This window comes from Myotis davidii, unplaced genomic scaffold (assembly GCF_000327345.1).
Source record: "Myotis davidii unplaced genomic scaffold, ASM32734v1 scaffold663, whole genome shotgun sequence".
Lineage (NCBI taxonomy): Eukaryota > Metazoa > Chordata > Mammalia > Chiroptera > Vespertilionidae > Myotis > Myotis davidii.
The window spans coordinates 124,207-126,213 of record NW_006295816.1 but is presented as its reverse complement, the minus strand read 5'-3'; the positions used below and the strand labels follow the sequence as shown (position 1 = coordinate 126,213).

The 2,007-nt window shown below is 66.6% G+C and overlaps 1 protein-coding gene across 1 annotated transcript in view; it reads left to right on the top strand.

Annotated features, from left to right (window-relative positions):
• Positions 1–1,267: 1,267 nt before the first annotated feature.
• The window catches only part of MYL3 (myosin light chain 3), a 5,670-nt gene continuing 4,930 nt past the window's right edge, over positions 1,268–2,007 (top strand). Inside the window, exon 1 of the mRNA XM_015568318.1 lies at positions 1,268–1,517. Coding sequence (XP_015423804.1) covers positions 1,377–1,517 — 141 coding nt within the window. The 5' untranslated portion in view covers positions 1,268–1,376. The remainder of the gene's footprint in view (positions 1,518–2,007) is intronic.

Below are 2,007 nucleotides of genomic sequence, written 5' to 3'. Positions count from 1 at the left end.
GCCTCTGAAGTTTCTATCAAAGGCTCCAGGCACTTAAAAATAACAGGGACACCTCCCTCCTACCCCCCGCACCGCTCCCCCCAGACACTGGGCAAGGAATGGGGCCCAACGTGTTTGCAAGATGTCCCTGCTCTCAGTATGTGCCTGGACGGGCCTCAGGCCACCTCAGCTTCCCTGCCCCCCTCCCCAGCGGTGGCCAGCCAGGCATCCCTCTGTCTGCTGGCTGCAGAGGGCTGGGCCCTCCAGGGTGGGCATGAAGGTGGGAACTAGGGGTGAGCATCCCGACCTGGGCAGCCGGGGCAATCCTCACCCACCCCCTGGGGTCCCTCAGAGAGGCGGACCGTCCAGGTCCCCCACCAGAAAGGTTGGCAGAGGGAAATGGGAGGCCTGGGAGCAGCATCCGGGAGAGCTTTCTGGAAGAGGGGGCCGTGGGCCAGGCCTGGGGTGCACCTGGCAGAGGCAAGGGCGGCAGGCAGAGGGTGCAGCGGGGACAGGGCCAGGAGGGGAACAGGCCTCTGGCATGTGGGGCGGGTGTGTGTGGGGGGGCTGTGGGAGAGGCGATGAGAAGCGAGAGTGAAACAGAAATGGCCTCAGGGCCTGGCAGTGCCGAGGCTGGAGGCTGTGGGCTGGTCGCTGAGCTGGCCCCCCCAGCCCCCCCTCCAGACAGAGGCACTCATTCTGCAGCTCTTCGGGGTGCTCCCGGACCCTCAGACTCACGGCTGGGGCTGCAGCTGCCCGAGAGCGGTGGCACTCACACACAAACACACACAGAGACGGTACTGGTGCACACGGAACCCACCCCTAAAGTCACCCAGGAAACACGCACAGATTCACCTCTCCCCCACGGACACAGAGCCCACCCCCAGACAGCCCCACTCTGTGCGGACAGACCCCTGGGGATTCGGTGCACAGGTGGGAAGTTGAGCTGGAGAGGGGCCTCAAGTGATCTGAGTCCTCCTGCCCCCACACGGCACACGGCACACGGCTCACGGCTTACGGCTCACACACACTTGGCGGCCTCTGCACCTGCTGGGTGCAGGGTCTGGCTGGGCCTGGGCGGTGCTTTCAGGGCGTGCTGTGTGCTGAGCAGCGGCCTCTGTCCTCCCCTCCCCCTCCCTCCTCAACAGGTGATTGGGGGGAACGGACAGCCCTCCCTCTCCCCACGCTCCTGAGCCTGAACAATGCCCTCCCCAGGCCCCAAAATAGCCCCTGAGCCGGCCAATGGCCAATGTCCTTTTATGGCCCTGTCCCTATTGTGCACGCAGGGGTGGGGCGGGGGGCATGAGTGCCCGGACCAGATAAAGGCCAGGGGCAGGAGGCGCCCCTGCCCGGCTCTGCTTCCTTCTCTCCTCGCCCTCTGGGTGTTGACGGCCCCCATGGCCCCCAAAAAGCCAGAGCCCAAGAAGGAGGAGGCCAAGACAGCCCCCAAGGCGGCGGCTCCGGCGGCGGCTCCCGCTCCCGCGGCCCCTCAGCCCGAGCCCCCCAAGGAGAACGAGTTTGATGCCTCCAAGGTCAAGGTGGGTGTGGCAGGAAGGTCAGGGCAGAGTGACCGGCCAGGGACCGGCCGGGCTCGGAAAGGGAGCAGGGAGCTCATGCTGGAAGCTTCTGCCAGACAAGCCCTGGCTTCGGGCATCAGGCGGGCTGGGCAGGAGGGTGGAGGGCAGCCAGCAGGGCGCCCCTTGTCGCTGAGGGAGGTCCTTTTGGTGGTTTTGGAGCCTGACTCTCCCTCGCCCTTCTCCCTGGATCTCGCTCACATCCTTGGGGGATCCTGGAGCCGCTGCCCCCACCCTGCTGCCAGGCAGGAGCCTCCTTGTCCAGCGTGGGGCAGCCGGGTGCAGACCAGAGGAAGCAAGGCCCTGCCCAGGCTGGGTCACACGCACCCCTGCCAGGTGCCCGAGCCCCAGAGCTGGGAGGGCCTCAGCTCTGTGGGGAGATTGGGGTACAGGCAGGAAGCTGGGCTCACGCTGTGACCAGTGGTCCCAGGAGGCCTCTGGGCTGGGAGGAGCA